General features: G+C 39.3%; 2 protein-coding genes across 5 annotated transcripts in view; one reads left to right on the top strand and one right to left on the bottom strand.

The window, feature by feature from the left end:
• Positions 1–163: 163 nt before the first annotated feature.
• On the top strand, positions 164–3,557 carry fsbp (fibrinogen silencer binding protein). Of its 3 annotated transcripts, none has more exons than XM_086069458.1 (4): positions 164–455; positions 1,140–1,219; positions 1,301–1,469; positions 1,616–3,557. In XM_086069458.1, the coding sequence occupies exons 1-4, from the start codon at positions 251–253 to the stop codon at positions 1,924–1,926; spliced, it is 765 nt and encodes a 254-aa protein (XP_085925584.1). In that variant the 5' UTR covers positions 164–250; the 3' UTR covers positions 1,927–3,557. The 3 variants fall into 3 exon arrangements, with proteins under 3 accessions (XP_085925584.1, XP_085925583.1, XP_085925585.1); XM_086069457.1 differs by having other exon boundaries at positions 1,137–1,219; XM_086069459.1 differs by having other exon boundaries at positions 166–455; positions 1,167–1,219.
• A 2,535-nt stretch (positions 3,558–6,092) lies between these two features.
• celsr3 (cadherin, EGF LAG seven-pass G-type receptor 3) overlaps positions 6,093–20,008 on the bottom strand; it is a 76,378-nt gene continuing 62,462 nt past the window's right edge. For both annotated transcript variants that reach the window (XM_086069451.1, XM_086069452.1), the window contains 11 exons: positions 18,313–18,487; positions 16,716–16,828; positions 16,510–16,589; positions 16,003–16,129; positions 15,810–15,929; positions 13,168–13,265; positions 12,658–12,749; positions 12,321–12,494; positions 10,475–10,669; positions 8,259–9,300; positions 6,093–6,705 (listed from right to left, as the gene is read on the bottom strand). In XM_086069451.1, coding sequence (XP_085925577.1) covers positions 6,678–6,705; positions 8,259–9,300; positions 10,475–10,669; positions 12,321–12,494; positions 12,658–12,749; positions 13,168–13,265; positions 15,810–15,929; positions 16,003–16,129; positions 16,510–16,589; positions 16,716–16,828; positions 18,313–18,487 — 2,244 coding nt within the window. In that variant the 3' untranslated portion in view covers positions 6,093–6,677. The remainder of the gene's footprint in view (positions 6,706–8,258; positions 9,301–10,474; positions 10,670–12,320; positions 12,495–12,657; positions 12,750–13,167; positions 13,266–15,809; positions 15,930–16,002; positions 16,130–16,509; positions 16,590–16,715; positions 16,829–18,312; positions 18,488–20,008) is intronic.

Below are 20,008 nucleotides of genomic sequence, written 5' to 3'. Positions count from 1 at the left end.
TACAAAACACAAATTCGTTTTTGCATTCTTTTCAACTTGAGGAGCAAATCCGTGGTTTAATGAGCAATAAAAGTAGACGTTATTGGGCCGATTTGCTGCAATAATAGCGCGGGGGTTTATAAAACTCTACAAATATTAAACGAATGGCGCAGTGAATCAAATAATATCCCCCTTTCCGAGTCAACCTGAACGTACCGGTGGAAGGTGAGGCTGCGTGGAATAGCGGTCCAGCTAAAACTTCTCCTCGACCATGCCTGGGAAGTGCAAATTCCAGGAGTCCTGGCTCTCCAAGGAGGTATACAAGGACTGGCTGGTTAAGGATACCCAGGACATTCACTTCGCCCGATGTCGGGCCTGTTGCAAATCCATTAAACTTCAGACCATGGGCGAGGCTGCTCTTACCAGCCACGCAGGGGGAGCTGGCCACAAAGCGGCGGTGCGCAAGCTTGTGGAAGGTACAGATCAGCTTTACATGTCAAACTACGGAACTGACGGGGAGGACACATTTAACATTGTGTTACAGTATGCCGTACCATGCGTTATAACTAGCGTTGTTATTGCTGGGATAGGTCAACAAAGCACTGCGAAATAAGGTTTACACTGCAAAATAGGCGTACATTTCAGTTGTTATTCATCTCAGAAATGGTGCATTAATGAATGGCAAGAGATGCCGTCAATGGAATGTCCACATTCATCAAGGCAGTGCTTCTTAATAGCAGATCACAACGTTATGTGCCATGCACAGGTCATGGCGGTAGTTGCATTACACGTACAATTTAACATAGTGCCACGTTTTTTTTGTCAAAATACTATAATAATCAAGAACTAAGGAAAAGCTGCATTTCTTGTTTGTTTTATAAACAAATTACACTATTCACACCACGGTTTGTTCTGTGGAACCTACATGCACATTCTGTAATGTCCCAAGGTGCCACAAGATGGCGCCAAAGTCCGTGATAAAAGTAAAGTCATAATTGGTGTCAAAGAAGTATTGTTCAAGTGATACGGATATGCATATTCTAACTTGCATGTGCGTGCGCTCGTCTGGTAAAATTTTAGGAAATCGATGATCTGTAAGCCATTTATTTTTAATTACTTTTAGTTTATGTGTAAGCAGGATGTGCTCATTCTACCAGCAGACCCTCCCCTCTTTTTCTGTCAAACAGGCAGCTTGAGGATTATAAATGCTGCAGGGCAAATGAATGGCAGCTTGAATCAGGTATCACAACAATCGCTCTAAACGATAACAATACATGAAGTCCTATTTCACCTGGAAGTAAAACTTCGGTGTGATGCACAGGCTGAAGACAGCAAGGACCACGTGGCCATCTGCCTGCAGCGTCACGACCTGGAGAGGCTACCAGGGAAGGACTGGTCAGATTTGCAACACAGCCCCGCGTCAAACTCCAGCCTCCACAATACTGAGCTGCAGGACTCATCCTTCCCTGCTGCCTACTTCACAGCAGCAGGTACCAAATCAGATGCTATTTGGCGTTTGCAACTAGACATTAACTTTATTCATCATTAAAAATCCACAAAGAAAGGTATACATGAACTTCACAGTTTTTCTAAGCGACAGCTTCACACCGATCCTGAATACTCGTCCCCTCCCCAGGCACCTCGGGCTTCCTCACCCAGCGTCTCGTCCCGTCAGGCGGCCGATCACATGAAGCGGCCGATCAGCAGCAGAGGGCAGACGTCCTGGAGCAGCAGCAGCACATGAGGCTGCTGGAGTGGGAGAACAGGATGAAGGTTCTGGCCTGGGAGCAGGAGCTGGCGAGGGAGAAGACGCGAGCCGCTTGCCAGAAAGCCAAAGCCTTCAGGATGAAGAAGAACTACTACAAGGCCAAGCTAAAGAGGATGGGAGAGCATGTACCGCCGTCCTCCAGCAGCGATGAAGAAAGTGGCCCCGATCCCACGGGATGAGCCAAGGTTTGACGATTAGCCATTTTAGCGCTTGTCCCACATGCCACTGAACTATTTTCATACATGGATTTGTACCTAAATGCTGATTGTCCTTTGCCTCATCAGCCTTTCTTGTACACGAAGAACATTTGCTAGAGTAGGGCAAGGTACGACATTAGGCCCACTTTTTTTTTTACTTGACTTTCTAAGTGAGCTAGAAGGCACCGATTACCAGTACATTATTTGTCGCTATTAGACGACAGATTCATAGCTCCTTTTAATCTGCATTCCAGAAGGTCGAGAAGTCTCAAGAGTTCAGACTTCGTGAACGGTATGAGATTTTTTCTAATAGGTTTTTGGTGAGCTAACAAATACACACACGCACACACGCACATACACATTCTCACCCACACACAAAAAAATAATAAAAACAATAAAAATAAATAAATAAATAAATAAATAAAGAGCAATGATGACATTTCCGAATGAACAATACTGAGCTCTTTATAAGAACCCCCCCCCCCCAAAAAAAGAGTTCAGACTTCAGAAGTTAATAGGGGTAAAAATACATCCATTTTCTTTCCTGCTTATCCTCAGTAGCGCCACAGATGAGCTGGAGCCTCTCCCAGCTGACTTTTGAGAAAGAAAAAAGGAAGCTAATTGAAGAACAAACACGTATTCACACTTTTGGACACCAATGTAGCATCTTCTCTTAAAATGCATTTTTATGGAATTTCTAGAAAAACAACCATGAAAGCATGCAAATTCCACAGAGGTATCCCGGAAGCAAAATTTGAACCCCAAACTTCAGAACTGTGCGCTTTTACATGCTAACCACTTGATCAGCTTACTGCCTTGGGTCAATCTTGACATTGGCACCCAAGTAGTCCTCGAACTCAAACATAAAATGAACATTTTTTTTCTGGATTCGGTAGATACATCGGAATCTGCCCCTGATGTCTTACAATTTAGAATTAGAACTTCAACTTAGTGGCTATTGGTTAATTTAATGAATTAAATGTTCATTGTTTCTTCAAATATTGTCTGTGTTGACAGTTTGACCCTGGAACAGACGATTTCTAGTACTAATTATTACCGATAGAAAATAATAAACCGAATGCTAAGATGCGAACTGTTGTCTCAGCAATTTCTGAAGCAACTAAACTCACATGACATCATGCTAATAAGCTTGCTAATGCTAGCTTGTTAATAAGATTTAAGCAAAACAGCTATGAGCTCCGTTGTAATGAGTTAAGAGGAAGGTTTGGATGACCAGTTTTGCTCTTTAAAGGGACCAAACTGCTTGCACTCATGCAGTTGATTCCAAGCTATCAAAATGACAATTGTAAGCTGTCTCTGATGTGTGTTATTCTCCTTTGCATTGCACAACCAAAAAGGAAAGTGAACAGCTTTTCAAGTTTTATATGGCAGTTGATGTTTGTTTTGTCATTTGTGACTGCAGTATTGACATCATATTTGCTTCTGCCAGCATTCTTACTGTATATTATTATGGACAATCTAGCTACAAAGTGCGGCTTGTATGTGCATGTATAACTTTGAAATGTACTAAATGTTATGTGGTTAGAAAAAAGAAGTTCATACCTTACTGTAAATATTGAGACAAATTTAAAGGCATTTTACCACTACATCCAAACCCATTATTTATACTATTATTATATAATATATATATATATATATATATATATATATATATATATATATATATATATATATATGATTAAGTATATATCATTATATTATTTTACATATTTTATATATATATATATATATATATATATATATATATATGATATTAATAATAATATATATTATACTATTATATTATACTATTACTTGTATGTCATCACATTCACGTGCTTTAGCCATATTAGATTTCAGACACTTTTTTTTTACTGTACAGTATTCATGTAATGGATCAGCCATTCTACAAAAATATATATATATACTGTATGTACATTTTCCCCATTCAGCTACTGCAGTTTTTATCGTATGGGATCCTCATGTCTTGAACACACACACACAAAATAAAAACAACTGTGTAGTAATACATAAAAAAAAAAGTTCAACATTTCTATTGTATCCATAGTCATGCTGCAATCGCTTGCTGAGTGCTGGGAAAGTGGCATCCCATCATAAACACAAATAAATCAATGACATTGCCACTTATTATACTGCCTCATTCTTGTTTATTTCCTAGATATTCTGTTGTTTCAACCAATTTGCCTCCTTGCTGTAATTGTTTAATGCTAACCATACTGCATTAAAACAAAACAAATGTGATTCAGTGTCAACTTTGGATCTGTATGAAATCAAGAGGGAGTAAAAAAAAAACATAAAACAATATATTTCCATCCATTATTAATGAGGATATATAATAAATAAAAAAAATAATCATAGAAAAATGTTTAATTTGCATGGACGCAAATACTCTGAATATTATTGTCATGAATTTATTTGATTATTTTTGATTTGGTAGTTTTAATTCTAGGTGTAAATGAGGATTGGGCAATTTGGTTTGCGAGAGACGTCACAGGTACAAATGTTACACATCATTGTAGAAAAAAATGACATTCTACATAATTGATCACTGTCAGTGAACAATCAAGAGATTTTAATCTATTCAGATTTAAGAGGACATGAGCGGTTGAGTTGGTCCTGTGTATTCAAATACAGTGGAAAGCTGCACAAAAACTTCCATCATGATGCATCCGCCAATATTGTAAATCTGGGTTACATCTGTGACATGTTTGAATTTTTCTTGTGTGTGTGTGTGTGTGTGCGTGTGTGTGTAATGCCACCACAGGAGGGGACCAATGATATCAAAGAGGAAAACTGTGATAACGATGCTGCACACATTTATGTCCTGGCTTTTCAAGGAGGAATTTTTAAAAAATATCTTTACAAGAACAAAGATGGATTTTTTTTTGTTGGAATTTATAAGAATAAAGTAGTATTTTTCAATATTTTGACATTAAAGTCAAAATACGATATTGTTAATCTACACTCGTAATACCATACATTTTATTCTGGAAAAGATGCCTTGATCCTCTAAAATAAATAAATAAATAAAAAGCGCCTTTTTCAGAACTCTGACTTTAAAATCAGAATGCTTGAGAATAAAGTGAGAATTCTGAGAATAAAGTCAGAATCCTGCCAACCCTTATTTTTTTTTTACTCTTCCTTGGCCCTAATCCTCTTCCGTACATCTTCAACCTAATAAAAGAAAATTTCCTGTTTCAACAATAATCCCATGATAATTTGTCTTTTTTTTTTTTAAACACATGGTACCTTTTGCACTCCAGAGGTTCTTTTGTGTTGACATCTGAGTGTTATTGCTTCCTCCAGCAGGAGTGAGAACGGCAGCAGCTGTTGTGATGAAAGAGAGCTGCAACTGAAAAGCACGTAGAGACACACCTGACATCATCCCCTGTGCGAAATGGTGCAGCCGCACTGCAGAATTCGCCAGGCGGGGAAACTAAAGCGGCCTTCAAACAGCAGTTCAAACTGCAACTAAATTTATATACTGCCGAGGAACACTTCATCACTCTCAACTTGTTGGCAACAGCTGATCGACTTAAACTGACAGGCCAAACTGAAGTACACTTGTTTACGCCAAACATGGTCATTCAAATTTACTGTAGCAGTCAGTAGTGATTTGATTTCAGGGTAGACGTCCAGCAGGTGTTGAAAACAGTATGTTGGAATAATGTTTGAGAGTTCACACTGACTGTTCTTTCACTTTTGTGAGATTCAGAAGAGCCCTGGCTTCACTTGCATTTCGGTTCCCCGTTTTAGAGGGGCCATTTAGTCACTTGCTGCCAATTGGGTTTGGTCATTTGTTAGGCAAGCAAGTGGCAGTACAAAACAAAATGGCCACACCATTAGATGGATAAAAAGGTAAAGATCATGTTCCACAAATGCAACATTAATCAAAATACCATGTTTAGACTTTTGGGTGCACAAAGAATATATTATTGTAAAGAAATGTTTGACTTGACTTCCGCTTTAAAACGGTTGTGGATGTAACCCCATTGAAGAGAGTCAGGCAGGTGTTACTGAGGATATGACGCCGTGCGTACACGGACACGGTCCAGGCACGGGAGGTAGACAGACGACAAGGTCACATTCATTTAACGGAGGAACTTAGATCACAAAACATCACAATCTCATGACAACTTGTGACGGAGCTTTAATGGTCAAACCCTGAAACCTCGCGTGGCACCCACAACATAGTCTTCCTCGTTACAATCATCTCGTTCCATTCAAATCTCTTCACTTATAATAATAATAATAATAATAACGGCCCTCTATTTACACATCAGCCATCGATATGTTGATGGTTTCCCTCCAACTATGTTTTGCGGTCGTCAGATGTTATGCCACTTGCAATTACCACGCACATGTGAAGAGAAATGTTTTTTGTTTTTTCCTGTGAATTAAATACATCTCACTCGTACCAACGTCACTCACACGGACGTTACAAAAAAGAAAACCTCACAAGAGACATTTTTGTCTCCAATGAAAAAGATACAAAATGTATAAAAATGTTTTAGTATGTACAGTCTTTTAGATGGATTCTGTCTGCATCGAACTGAGTGTGATATTTTGTAAACAGTTTTTGTCCGCTGGACCATCAAAGTCCGCATCTTCTTATTTTTCCACACAATGTCACCTTGTGTCCAAAGTTGTATTTTAGTCCTGCGATGCCTCGCTGGTTCACCTTATCCTCGGTATGCATAACGGGGCTGTCATCAAGACTGTCCTTCGCTTCTGTTGGCTCTGAGATGGAGACGAGATAAGATTCATTTCAATTGCAAATAATTGTATTTAAAAAAAAAAATGCACTTAAAATGAGGAGATGAGGTCATGCATACAATTTGAACAGATAGTCTACCTTAACTCATTCACTGCCATTGACGATTATAGACGTCAAAAATTCATTTAAACTATTTCTATTAGTTTAACATTTTTTCCCCAATTTTGTTAACAAGAGTATGAAAACCTAGATTTTTTTTATTGTACATTTAGAACAGATATAAAATTTGTGATTAATCATGAGTTCACTCACAAAGTCATGCAATTAATTACGATGCTAATTGCCCGACGCTGCTAATCTTGAATTGTAATCAATCACATGACTTCAATAGTTAACTCACGATTAATCACAAATTGTATATCTGTTCTAAATGTACAATATATTTTTTTCTAGGTTTTCATACTCTTGTTAACAAAAGTGGAAAAAAATGTTAAACTAATATAAATAGTTTAAATGAATTTTTGACGTCAATAGCCGTCAATGGCAGTGAATGAGTTAAAAATGAGCAATGAATACTGAATGATGCTGAAGCCACACAGATATAGTAGATTTTCTATAAAAGAAATAAATCGAATATAATGCTTAAACTTAAATTACAAATAATCACCAATTTATTTAAAGCATATCCTCATTAGAGTGACCCGGCTGAGAGGACAGACAGGTCACAGGGCACATAAACAAATGAGCAGTCAAACTCACATTCACACCAATGGACAATTTACAGTCTTCAAGAAACTTAACATACATGTGTGGAATGTGGGAGGTTGCTGGAGAACCCAGAGAAAACCCACGCAAATACGAGGAAAAATTGCAAACTCCATACAGGAAGGCCGGAGGTGAGATCCGAACCCCAAACCTCAAGGCTAACAACTCGGCCATTGTGCTGCCATGCACATGATGAAAGTGACATCATCGACCAGCGCAGGCCCCCCGAGTCGATCTGGCAACCCAAGTACATCTGGTCTAGCACCGGTTGATGCAACTTTGACGTCATTATAAATATTTTGAAAAAATCAGAAAACAAACATCTTGGAAGGTATGATAGCAATTTTTGAAGGTTTATTTTAAAAGGGGCACAAGATACAATTTGCTCCCTTCACTTGAGATGGAATTACCAGCTCTGCTGATTTCATGTCAGGGTTAGCTCAAGTTTGAAAACAGCGATCTACTTTACATCATCCACAAGTGGACATCTTCACGCAGTTCCTTTTAAATATATTTTTATATATTGGTGCCTGCTGATCTCCTGCATCTGTGCATAATTTAAAGCAAATAAGGGGAGCCGCTTCGATTGTCCCAGAGTTGGCTGCGTTCCTTCCACTCACTTCTACCCGTGCCAGTCCTAGAAAATAACAAAAGGAAGAAAACTCCACTAATGAGCGCAGGTCGACTGCGCTTTGTGCTAAACTTGTACTGTGCACTAAAATAAATAAATAAATAAAATGTGTGTGCAATTATAATAAGATGCCATTTACTTGATAAAAAGGACATGTGGACAAACGAAGAGGACACTTACTCCGAGTCAGGTGACATTTCAGATATACTGTGGGAGGTGGCAGACTGCGGCAGGGAAGGGGCGGGGCAGTGGGCCGAGCCGTTGGGCCCAGAGTTGGAGGCAGCGTTTGGAGGAGTGAGCACAGATGGGTTGAAGGATGCAAGGATGGAGGAGAGAATATCCAGGTGTTCACTAGAAGGTTGTCTCCCCAGAGGGTTCATACCCGTGCCGGGCGCGGCCGTCTGACCGGGGTACCTACATGCAGAGTCCAGGCGCCCTCGGCCGTGCGGCGTTGAGGGGAAGTGATCTTGCTGGGGCTCCTCTGAGATGGGCGGAGGCGGGGAGGACGGCGGAGCCTGGTCGGGGTGCGCGGGCTGGCGGGGCGGCAGGGAGCGCAGCCACTCCCGACAAGGTTGGGACTGCGCTCCCACTCCGTTGGCCTCCAGCTGCTCCCTCGACTTACTGCTCATCAGGGCACCTGCCAGGTGCTCCCGAGATGAAGCCTGTCGCCGAGTTTGCATGTTCAACTGCGATCGGGACCCGCTCAGGGTTCCCTCCATGCCGCCTCCCGTAGCGCCCCCATTTCCCCTCAAGTCCTCTCGCGAGGCGTGGATAGCGCCAGAGTGATGGTTGTCCAGTCTGTCCCTGGAGGAGGTCAGGTTCTCCCTGGATGACGACACTCGCTGGTGATCCAGCCCCAAGCTCTGCTGGCCCAGTTCTCTCCTCCTGGGTAAGAGGTCCAGATTGTCCCTGGATCCCCGAGAGTCCAGCCGGTCCCTCGAGCCCCCGACGGTTTGCCTCCCGAGAGGATCCCGAGACAGCTGCCTCCGGGCCAGCGAGTCCAGATGCTCCCTGGATGAGTAGCGGGAACCTGGCTGCGAGAGGGAACCCGTACCCCCTCCCGCACCGGCTGAGGCTGAGTACATGCGGCCGTAGGAGGCCGCAGGAACACCTCGGTGGCCCAGGGTCGAGGTGCGGTACCAGTTGAGCTCACTGGCACCCCGGCCCACTGTAGAAAGGCCCTGGAGGGCGGGGGGACAGCCAAGACGATTCTTGAGGATACCTACATCAAAACATGACACAAAAGGTAGAAAAGATCAGGAGGCAGCAGAGCCATGAGAACGGAAGGGAAGAAGAAGCAAAGATAGAAAAGAGGAAAGAAACTTTTGTAACAATTTTTTTCTTAGCAATGTTAACATTTTATGAATCACCGCATTGGGTTTTTGTAATACACCCAAGGTGAGGCACTCCCAAATGAAGTTCTAACTGTTAAAAGGAAATGGGTGAACATGGGAGATTCGCTTTCCACATTGTCATGTGTTGAAAGGAATTGTCTCGGTCACGTGACATCGTCACACAAGTAAATATATTAATGATGCAAAACTGCGTCGGCCGAGTGCAAGGACAGGGGCTTCCATGCTGTTTGACAGTTTCTTACACAGTGTGTGAGTCATTGTGTATATACAATAGAGCTGTCAAACAATTACATTTTTAATTCAGATTAATCACATCTTAGATTTTTGATTAATAACTATTAATCGCTTAATTAAAAAGGCTTTTTTCCCCAGCAAATTAAAAGAGCACCTGTTATGTGTTAATTTTTTTGACATTTAAAGTTATGAGGACGTCTTCAAAAAAAATTGATCCACTGCACATGTTCACCCTCCTCTTTTTCAAATTAATTATAATTTAAAATGGGAAAAATTTATCCCAGTAGTTCGGCATGAACAAATATTCTGAATGTCATACGCAAACATTTTGCATGTTTATTGCTCAAACGCAATCTGTGCTACCGCTAACGTAACCATTCGCTGTCAACTAAAGGATCATCCGCGGTCAAAATTAATAGTGTGATTAATCTGCTTTAATACATGATTAATGTGATAATTTTGTGATTAATTAATTAGTTAACGCTTTAATTTTAACAGTGCTTAATTGTATTAGAGTTAGTTTTGCAGCGACTAGCCTCGTAAAAAGCACAACTAAGTAAATTTGTGAATAGCGAACTGTGACTAAGAGCAGTGTGGCTTTATTTCACTGGTTGCCAGCCAATCCGGGCATTTTACACTTTTTTTTTTTTTTTTAACAAATGTGTCATGGTCTTATCAGAGCTTCCACATTCATAAAATGATATTGATAATTACTTAAGCTGTTTATTTTGTGCAGCTGTGTCATGAGCCTGACATCGGGCTGGGGTCTTACACATTTGATGAGCGCAACGGTGTCTGCGAACTCACCCTTGCGGTGCCTGTGCGGCTGCGTGAGGCCGCTCTCGTCTCCGCTGGTGAGCGCTGCGTCGGCTTGGTTATTGTTGGCTGCGTCCTTGCTGTAATCGGCCCCGAGTGGGCGCTCGGAGCCCCACTTTTGCAGGGTGTGCTTCTCGCATCCCTCCAGCGCGGGCCAATAGGACAGGAGGTCGTTGCCGTCCAGATCTGTCACACGCCACAAAAGACCAGTCAGGATTTGCTTACATTATCCAAACAACACAGATTTCGCATAATTACCAAGAGAAGTAAAACAATGAGGGTTCCTAATCATACACTTTCTGTTAAGTCAACATTTAGCACTTTAAAAGCACTTTCAGGATCAAATGTAATCCTTTTCTATTTACGTTTACATATGTTGCATTTTAGTATTGAACTTTATCATAGTGAAGGAGATGGTATATACAAACTTAATCATTGTAGGGCGAGAAGAAATGAAAGACATATACACAACATGTACAAGTATATGCACATATGATTTAGACAAACCAGTATTTATTTTTTACTTGACTTTTCAAACCTCGAAAACGCAACTCACGGGAAACCCAACAATGAAATTAAAGCTTAAAACACCATTCCACTGCTGAACATATACCACCTAAATACATGCTTTTAAAATGAAATGTCACAATTTGTGTATTGACGAGGACAAGTATTTCATGTTTATGTTCTTTGTCACAGATGTGGTTGTCCATAATTTGTATTCCTTCTGTGGTCTTCGAATGGTATCCATTCAATGTCTTTCCTAAATCAATGGAAGCTTTCATGTTATGTCAATCGTCAAGATCTTTTCAAAGAATTGACCTTTCAGTAAAAAGCTGCGTCGGTCAACGATGTTGTGGTCCTTCTCATTGATGAATTGATTGAAATTCTCCTGGATCCACGTTGTCCTGCATGTTGCTCTCTTCTACACAGTTGACAGCTTCTGGTCTACAGAACCCCGTTGGCTTATTAGGCTTAACAATTGATTTACTTTATAAATGTGTAGAGTGCTTTTCCTTTTTCTGCGGCCTTTTCTCATTCCTCACATTTGTAGAAAGCTTGTTTTAAATATTTCCATTGTATGTCCTTTAAGTGTAAGTTGGCAAATGCAAAAATAAATGTAAGACACAGATTCACTAATACTTTTCTTTTTTGGTTGAATTTATTTCTGCATAGTTGTTTCTATCATGCTCATACATTATGTTTTGTTTTGATCATTAATGTTTTACGAATTCACTGGACTTTTCTGATACAGTATTCCTATTTTGTTGTTTTGATACATGCAAAGCCATGTTTGTTCTGTAGATTGCAATAAAGTGGGGTTTTTTTTACGTGTCCGTCTCCTTCGCTGATTTTTCTTCTACGCTTTCCGTTAACTCCCTATGGCTGCGCTACAGCGCCACTCCAGACTTGGCATATACATTACAGCTGTTAAACGTCCTCAGCGTCTTCTTTTGGACGCACGCAAGTCTTGAAATGCTTCTGTGTGTACGAGATTTGTTTGAGGAACAAAGCCGGCTTTGCTTCCGTCTGGACAGGGCCTTTGTTGGATCATTTGTTTGCGGTTCTGAGTCTGCCAATCATCCTGTCCTTCCCTTGATTAGTCTAGTGAGTTTTTTTGTTACTTTGTTTCAGATTTTTGGTCTTTTGGTTAACAGTAGTTTTTCCACATCCTTTGTTTGCCTCTTGGTTTGTTCCTTGGGAAATAAAATCCCTTTTTTGTTCCAACCTCCTGAAAGCCTGCCTCGCCTCCTTGTTTCCTGCATTTGGATCCTCCACCCTACACACACCGTAACAGGAAAATGATTATTACTGTACGTATTGGACAATTGTCTACCTTTGGTACCATTATGGGTTGGCTCAGTGAGCAGGCGCTCGCCGTGATTAGAGCGCTTGAAACGTCGCTGGATGCGCCCGCGTAGACGGACATTGTCCTCGCTCTCAGATGATGGGATGGACAGACTGCGCTCTTCCTCCATGGAGAGGTCGGAATCAGAGTCGGAATCCTCACCTTTCAGGGAGGTGGGAGAGAGAAAATGATTAGCTTCCAAAGTAATCGTAACTTCCAGTTTTGTAGCAAAAACGAATGTTCAAACCTGGTACATGTGTGTTTCTGTACTTGATAAATGGAATTTGCTGACCTATACTTATTGAAGCGCTTTCGGGTTGTTTACCTCCATCTCTGTGGAACATGGCGACGTCCAGGTCGGTTGCCCCGGTTTGAACAATGCTTTGTTCAAGAGTTTGACGTGCTAAAAGATTCTCTCTAAAAGGCAAACAGGGAGAGGAGTGACAACACACTTGGAGATGCATGCACTGCATGTTTACTCATGCTGACTAATAGAGGACATCCGCACAGATACAGCATGTCCTTTACAAACGAGGAGACAAGCAGCGAGCCACAGCCAAAGAAAAAGTCACTCCCGGCAACATTAGCGTTGCTCTACATTCGCTACAGTACACTGTTTTATCCGACGTGTATTCTCTCTTTACCCCACTGACCCACAAAACAGACAACGGGCTTTTAATGGCTGCAGTTACAGTACCCCCTAAAGCAACACTGCCCCCATATCCAGTGGCACAAGGAACCAGTGCTCGTTCCTCCTAAATGATTGATGTCTCATCTTTTTTTTGGGATGTATTTCTGTATGTACACCACATGATGTATTTATGTGCTCTTATACCTGGCGGAGCTGACAGAGGAAATGGTGGATGCTCCCAAGGTGATGCGATGCAGGCCACTCTGCTCAAGCAGCGAAGCATTGTGATAGGGATTCTGTGCCTGTCAAAAAGACACAAACTTATCAAGTTACATTTAAAAAAGGCTTTGTTAGAAGGCCGCTGAAATAAGCACATTTCGGAGTAACGAATACGTTACTTTTTGCACACAAGTAATCAGTCTAAAGTTATTCTTCAAACCTCCCTAAGAGTTACTTTTTAGAATGTGTATGCTCGCAACATCTGCACTTCAGAGTGTGGCATTTTACACCAATACAAGCAGCTGCAGCTGACTGCTTGCCGTCAACTGCAGAAGCCTGCGCTTCACTTCTCAGCCACAGTGCTTCTCTTATTAAAAACTAATAATTCATGAATAATAAAATACAGGACGACACATGTTTCATAACACTATAGTACGCATTCCCTAAGCAAATAACTATACATTATAGAACACATAAGAGAGGGGAACTCTCGGATTGAACACAGTGAAATGCATTGTGGGAGTATTCAAATTACGGTAAAAGTCACGTCTGAGGGAGTGACATCATCGTTTGCAGTGCATTGAGACTCACGTGTCCAAAAACAAGAGGAGGTCCACAATTGTTATTGTTATATTTATAAAAAATTTACATTTTAAATGTTGAGCTTTTGCAATTAAAACATTAATAGTTAAATATGTCAAGTGAATAACACTGTCTTTATTCTAGAAATTATTTTTTTAAATTATTGTTGTCTTTATTTTATTTTGTTCTTTATTTAAAAAAGTGGCGAATTTGTTAAGTGAAATCGTGAAAAAGACACATTATTTGCTTGAATTAAACTAATTATGATAACTCTAAAAGGTTTCTGCTTTATTTCATTGTTATTAAAAACAAACTTTGTTCTTAAATGTCACTGTTAAAAAAAACACTTTCCAATTAAGTGGCCAAAGTGGGTGTCATTTTTATGTTAAGCAGGGTGGTATTAAAGTAACTTGTAATATAACTTTTAAAGCAAGTAATCAGCTAAGTAACTAAGTTACTTTTTTAAGCAAGTAATCAGTAAAGTAACTCAGTTCCTTTTACAAGTTAACTAAACTGGGCTACAATTCATGATACCTTGCCAAGGAGGCTTCACCTGCGTGAAGTGAAAATACTCTATGAGCAGTTGTACTGTAGCAATAACAGAAAATAACACAATTTGAAACACAATTGGGATGTCATTTAGATGTAAGATGTGAATGCACATTAATCAGGATGTAACTTAACCTCCTATTTGTACTTACACTTTAACAAATCCCTTTTCAGTTACCACTTCTATGGGACTAAAAGAGCTTTGACAGATGAATCTTGACATGACCTCAGCTATCTATACAGTATGTTTTGCATTCATATTTAATAAGCCAGAGCGCTAGCAGATCATTTATAATGCACATATACTGTTGGACAGAGCAGCGCTTCAAATGCGGTCAGTTTTGTGCATCCAATAATAGCTCGTGAGAGGTACTGTACAGTCGTTTCAAATCTGACAGAGCGAGTTGCGTCGGAAATGGAGGTTAAAAGGTTGAACTACATAGTCACTACAATGCAAGATGGGCCCTATATCATTTTATTTGGGTCAAAACAGAATCCCGGAGGCATAAGGAGAGCGAGAGGACAGAAGATGGATGGAAGAATTGATGGAGGGAATTAGCACAGTAAAGTCAATGCAGCTGATGAGATTAGCCTACACAGATATTATATTAGTATATAACCTCATTGGGCGCATCATCTGGTATAATTGCATCATCTAATGATAATATGGAAACCCTGTCTTTACAAAGATAATGCTCAGTTTTCTTCATTTGGTATTCATTTAAAAGTTATTGTTATAGTGGTTGCCATTCACAATAGTGTTTCTAAAATTTTGACTTCCTTATAAAACTAAGTAAGGCGACCAAAACATTAACTCATTCACTGCCATTGACGGCTATTGACGTCCAAAAAATATTTTAACCATTTCTATTAGTTTAACATTTTCCCACTTTTGTTAACAAGAGTATGAATTTTTTTATTGTATTAGAATAGATATAAAATGTGTGATTAATTGAGAGTTAACTAGTGAAGTCATGCGATTAATTACAATTAAAAATGGTAATCGCTTGATGCCCCTAATTTTTTATAATCTTTTCTTAAAAAAAAAAAAAAAAAAAAAAAAAAGATTACAAATTGGAAATAAATTATTACAATTATTTTATTTTTATTTATTAAAAAGATCAGCTGATAACATTTTTTCATCGTAATTCATTGCATGACTTTAGTTAACTCACGATTAATCACAAATGTTATATCTGTTCTAAATGTACAAACAAATGTTTTTTTCTAGGTTTTCATACTCTTGTTAACAAAAGTGGAAAAAAATGTTAAACTAAATAAATGTTAAACTAAATAATATTTAGTTCAAATGAATTGATGACGTTTATAGCTGTCAATGGCAGTGAATGAGTTAAGAAACCCTTCCAATATGATGTAGTGCAATTTTGTACCAAATTACAACCACAATATAAAGCTCGCAAAGGGAGATTAGGTACAGAAACATTTTCTTTAAAGCCACACCTCTCATCATACAGTCCTGTGTGTGTGTAACTCACAGCATTCGATGTCGGTCTTGGCGGCTCTTCTCCAGGACTCTTCTTCCCTAAACAGGCCACTCTCCAAACCTCCTTCACCTCAGAGTTGAACACGGTGAAAACCAGCAACACTGACAGACCCTAAAAACGCAACCAGTCAAAGCAACGGTCTGACACGGGATCCCAGTTTGCTGATCATGCAAAACGCTCATACCTGCACTATACAGAGGACATCAAATATATAGTAGAAAGCCACGATGCTGTTGTTCACAGCCATTAAACCACACAGCCAGGTAGAGGTGGCCACCATCAACAGCAGGAAGGCGTTGCGGATGGTTGCACTGGAAAAGGAAAATGGCTGAGATATTACATGCAATGCAACAAGAAAGGAATCGGAGCTGTAATGGAGCAATACAAGAGCTAATTTGATAGATATTGATTGAGCTGAAACACACTCAAAAAAAGTTAATTTCATTAATTGATTGATTAAAATAATAAGATAAATAATATTACATACATTTGTGCAATAGGTACATTTGATAGGGCCCTAAGAGTTACAGACTGACTGAATATAAATGTGGTTCAAGTACAGTGTTGTCCTGAGTGTCACAACTATGGTGCCATGCTCAGAAATTTGGTAAGAAAAGAATGTAAAAATGTAATTAAAAAAAATACAATTTAATACATGACAATGCGATATTGTATGAAAAATAGTACACACATGACAGGAAGCTTCTTGGTCTCCTTCTGAGATGTATTACAAGACATCTTGGCGACAATCATGAAAATACCTCCATTCATCTGGACAGAGGGACAGGAAGGCACATGGAGTCACGTATATGCAGCCAGATAATATATATATATATATATATATATATATATATATATATATATCAGGAAAAAAAGAAGACATAAGTGAAAAGTTACCAGTAGGACAATGGCTATTGGACCCGCAAAACTCCAGATGAGCTTATCGTAGATGGAGATCCAACAGAAGTCTGGGTTCCCATAACCTTCTGGATCTAAGCCCACAGCCAGACCTTCCATAAAGACACACACAAGTAGAAATGGGCACCTATCAATGAGTTTGGAAATAACAATCCCCCATTACCTGTTCAGTAGCACACATTTCTAGTAGTCATAAATTGCTTCAGCTATCCAAATATACTGAAACATTTCACGTACTGTATGCAATAATGTTTATTACTGTTACGTTTGAAGTGAACTCCACCACACTGAAAAAAATATAAGGAGAAGTCTTTCTGATCTGTGGATATGCATCATTTTCCCATGGGCGGGGCACATCATTTCACATTTCATTAAATGATGCATGCAATGAATGTAATTCAATTAGTTCTGAGGAGGAGGAATGCTGGCAAACTAATGAACAGAAATGGTATTAACACCAGCGTATGTTGATTTTCTGAGGACAGTAAGAAGATAATTGAAACTCATGCAATAACAATGGTGATGTAGACATACGAAGCTTTTTAGAAATACATATCCTCAAAAAACACCATTGTTTTATTAGCATCACTAAATTTTTGGTGCAATTGCAGCTGGGTTTTTGGGTTGGAGTTTTTCATGGTCATGGCTGGAAGAAACTTTACATACTGCAAGGAGATGTGTTTTGAATAAGAACAGTGCTCAACATAAAAAATGGGTACACCTATACAACACATTCTTTCTTTTCAAGTCATTCATTTCCTATGGTATACAAGACTGCAATATACTCCTGCAGAATTGGACCATTTATTGCAAATTAGAATTTGTCAATGAGTACACAAGCATGTTTATAATTTTCTAATACATTTTTAAATCCCTGCATTCTGAAAATTGTTCTTGCATTCATTAAGGAATTGGTCACTTTTCAAAATGGATGTATTATTTTTTTGTTGAATCTTGCATGTCTGTACGTGTATGTATATGTGTATGTGTATACCAGTAATGGAAATTGATGGAAAATAATTGGCAGCTAGAAAGGCAGACAGAAATGAACTGCATGCAGGATGTGTCATAAAGAAAATCTTCCTTGTGAGTATGTGCCCATTTCGGGTTTCATCTTACTACTGCTGAGATAAAAATGTCAGGGAAACACGTTCCACCCAAATGCCAATAGGACACCTTATCTACACAGACAGCTGTGTGCATGTGTAGGATATTGGCAGCGTATTGACACTGATGTCTGACAGGTGTGAGCTTGCGATTTGTCTGTCAGCGTGTGGATGCAGAGCAATGTTACAGCACACTAAAACCATTCGATAGCACCGTTTTTTCAGACTTACATTTTTTTTTTAGTTAATGCAAAGAATGGAGACAATTGCTGTGAGCTATCCAAGAAATGTATTTTTTGTTGCCCATTAAGATGTATTTTTAGAATGACTCACCAATGATTATAACTTTGCCTTTGCAAGAAAACAAGTAAAAAAATAATAATCACATAGACAAAGACTACAAGTGCCTTTTCTGATTCATGCGAGAATGAAAAAACATATTTATATAATTCTGGAACTGTAAGCATTACCGGTAATAATGGCTGGCACGCCCCAGCCGATGGCGTAGTAGAACCTCATGGCGCCGAAGTTGATGTTGCGTTGCTCAGTCTGCATGCGGTAGATGTGAAGGCCCTCCACAAACATCCAGGCGAACGTGGACATGAAGAAGTAATGCATGAGGATGGCCACCACCGTGCACAGGAACTGCAAGAGAACGTGGAGAGGAGCAAAGAGGGTGACTCCGAAGCAAGGTCGAGACAGATGGCTTAAAGTTACAAATTTAATAAATAAATAAATAAATAAGTGAAGAACAAGCAGATAAGAGTAAAGAGAACAATGTACAGGGGTGTGCAAAGACGTTATGATTGAGGCGAGAGGCACTAAACCACAGCGTTTGCAACTCATTGATTTTGTAATACTTTGTAGAAAAGGGGGGAATTAGACTAGTCTTTTTCCGACACAAACACATAGGAATTATTCCCAAAATATTAGGCCTCACATTCTGGATAAACATATGTAATTATCTTTTTTTTTTATGTTAAGCTAGACTGCAGCAAAAACTTGCATTTACATGTACAATCTGAATTGAAGTGGTCAGTCTCAATGTGCACTGTTTGTTTATTAAGATGCAAGGGATGCTATTCAAAGATAAGAGACATTGGCTGTGAAGTGTCAATTTAAACGTAAAAAGAATAACTACACCTAGAACATAATAGTATGTGTTGTCAAGATTATATACCCAGATGGTTAATTGTGCATCAACATACTTAGAAACACACACACACACACACACACACACACACGACAAACGTAACAGTAGAAGTGAGAGAAATAGCATATATAGCAAAATGGCTATGAGCACTAACATGCTCTGCTGAGCGTGATGCACAAAATACATTAATAGCGACAGCACATAGAGTAGTTCAGCTGGAGGTAACCATACACAATGTACAGTCGACTGTGTAAGGATGTGCTTTAATTAATGAGATTTCATGCTGACTGAGCACATATGTGCAGCGTTTCCTCTGTAAGAAAGCAAGACATACCTCGCCACACACAAATGCGTCGACGAGATTAATAAAATGACATGAGAAGTAGCCAGAAGGGAAAATGGAGGCACAGCACAGCACACGTGGTGCTGGGTCTAAGAAAGCATGTGGAATTTACCATCAAACAGAAAAAACGATAATAATGTATGTTATAAAAGTTTTAGAGCTGTAAGATTTATTAGGCTGTGAGTGATACTGTAATCGTGTTTTTGCAAGAATATACAAACATTATAGAAGAAGTATAGCATAAAAATACTGGACCAATGAAAGCAGTGTAACATTGATTGTTTTCATTTTCAATAGGCTATTGATCAAAAAATAAAAAACGTAATGGTTGTTTTGTTATTTGACTTGTTTAATTTAACACCAAAAAGAAAGCTTTTTTAGGTTCTGGTCAAAATGTGAAATCGGAAAACAGGTCACAGGACTGAATTTAAATTCAATATTTAAATAGTGGTCTTTACGTAACCAAGACGTTTGGTAAGAAGGAATGATACATGGATTTAATAACTTTCCTTTCCGAGTGATTTCAGCAAGTGCCACTTGTCATGCATGCCATAACACTGTGTACATTACTTGATGCTTGGATTGGCCCCTAGTGGATGTGACAGACACGCCATTTGCCAGCATTTTTTTCTTAAGTCTATTTTTCAGCCGGATTTGTGAAACAAACCAT

Source organism: Leptonotus elevatus, chromosome 2 (genome assembly GCF_054856555.1).
Source record: "Leptonotus elevatus isolate MCC_2025b chromosome 2, RoL_Lele_1.0, whole genome shotgun sequence".
In the NCBI taxonomy this organism is placed as follows: Eukaryota; Metazoa; Chordata; class Actinopteri; order Syngnathiformes; family Syngnathidae; genus Leptonotus; species Leptonotus elevatus.
The sequence above is the reverse complement of the archived record's forward strand: the minus strand, read 5'-3'. Positions and strand labels throughout refer to the sequence as shown.